At 52.2% G+C, this 1,194-nt stretch overlaps 1 protein-coding gene across 1 annotated transcript in view; it reads left to right on the top strand.

Moving 5' to 3' along the window:
- Positions 1-1,194, top strand: part of pogzb (pogo transposable element derived with ZNF domain b) — an 18,138-nt gene that overhangs the window by 10,930 nt on the left and 6,014 nt on the right. Inside the window, exons 16-17 of the mRNA XM_017309312.1 lie at positions 161-220; positions 297-409. Of these exons, the coding sequence (XP_017164801.1) occupies positions 161-220; positions 297-409 (173 nt within the window). The remainder of the gene's footprint in view (positions 1-160; positions 221-296; positions 410-1,194) is intronic.

The raw sequence follows: 1,194 nt of genomic DNA, 5'->3' as shown, positions 1-1,194 counted from the left end.
TTAGCTGCTGGTAGCGTTTAGCTGCTGGTAGCGCTTAGCTTTCATCAACGGCTCACTGGCAGAAGTGACAGCGTTGCGCAACACAAACAATCCTCCTGGGAAACAGAATGTGGTTCTGTTGGATTTTTCTCTAACTGGTTCTGGTTCTGTTGGGTTCCAGCCACCACGTCCGCGGCTCCAGGGATAAGTTGCTTCCTCTGCAGAAGGCTCCGCCCCCTTGGTAAGGACCAATCAGCTGCCAGCTCGTTGTCCTGGTCGTAGTGCTGCGTTCTGATTCGTTGCTTTGTCTCCTGCAGCGCCTTCCTGCTGCGCTGCTCTGAATGCGACTTCCTGCCTCAGACGGCAGATCAGATGGCCGAACACCTGCTGAGCAACCCGGAGCACGACGGCGCCACCTGCTGCTCCCGCGGTGAGGCTGGGACCAGCTCAGAGCCCTGTCCAGATTCTGGTTCTGCTGTGTGACGGCGTCCAGTGGGGCTGACGTACACACGCTGACCCGGGGTCAGCCTCCTGGGCGCCGTGGCGACCGGCAGGCGGAGGAGGAAAAGGAGTTTGTTTATGAGCTTCATGGAGGTTTCCCAGCAGGAAGTTTTCCTGCACTCAGAACTCAGAGCTGGTTCTGGTCAGACGGAGCTCTTTAGCACTGCAGGAGCTAATGCTAAAGAGCTAAACTAAACCATGTTGATGCCAACACAGTGCGGAAAAAAGTATTTCTAAGTTCTCCCTCTTAAAACGATGAGAGTCCTGACATCACAGGTCAGCTATGAGATCAGAAAACATCTAGAAAATCACATTCTGATTTGTTTTAGGATTTATTTACAAATTATGGTGAAAAAATATTTCTAATAACCGAACAGACCTGCGGCTTCTCCTTTAGAGGCTCCTCTGTCCTCCACTGATCACACAGCACAGCAGAAACTCCACTGTGCTGCAGACCAACGAGCTGAAACAAATCTGCAACTCGGTGTGAAGAAATCAACTGTGGGAGCAATAATTAGCAAATGGAAGACATAAAAGACCAATGATGGTCTCCCTGCATCAGATCTCACCCTGTGGGGTCACAATTATCGCCAGACTGGAGAGCAAAACTCCCAGAAGCACACGGGGGATCTGGTGAAACACTGCAGGCTGTCAGTTCCAGGGACTCGGGTCCTGCTTTCCGGGCCGTCTGGAGTTAACCAGCGAGCATCTGGA

Source organism: Poecilia reticulata, linkage group LG16, assembly GCF_000633615.1.
Source record: "Poecilia reticulata strain Guanapo linkage group LG16, Guppy_female_1.0+MT, whole genome shotgun sequence".
In the NCBI taxonomy this organism is placed as follows: Eukaryota; Metazoa; Chordata; class Actinopteri; order Cyprinodontiformes; family Poeciliidae; genus Poecilia; species Poecilia reticulata.
Note: the sequence above shows the minus strand (reverse complement) of the source record. Positions and strands in the feature narration are given on the sequence as shown.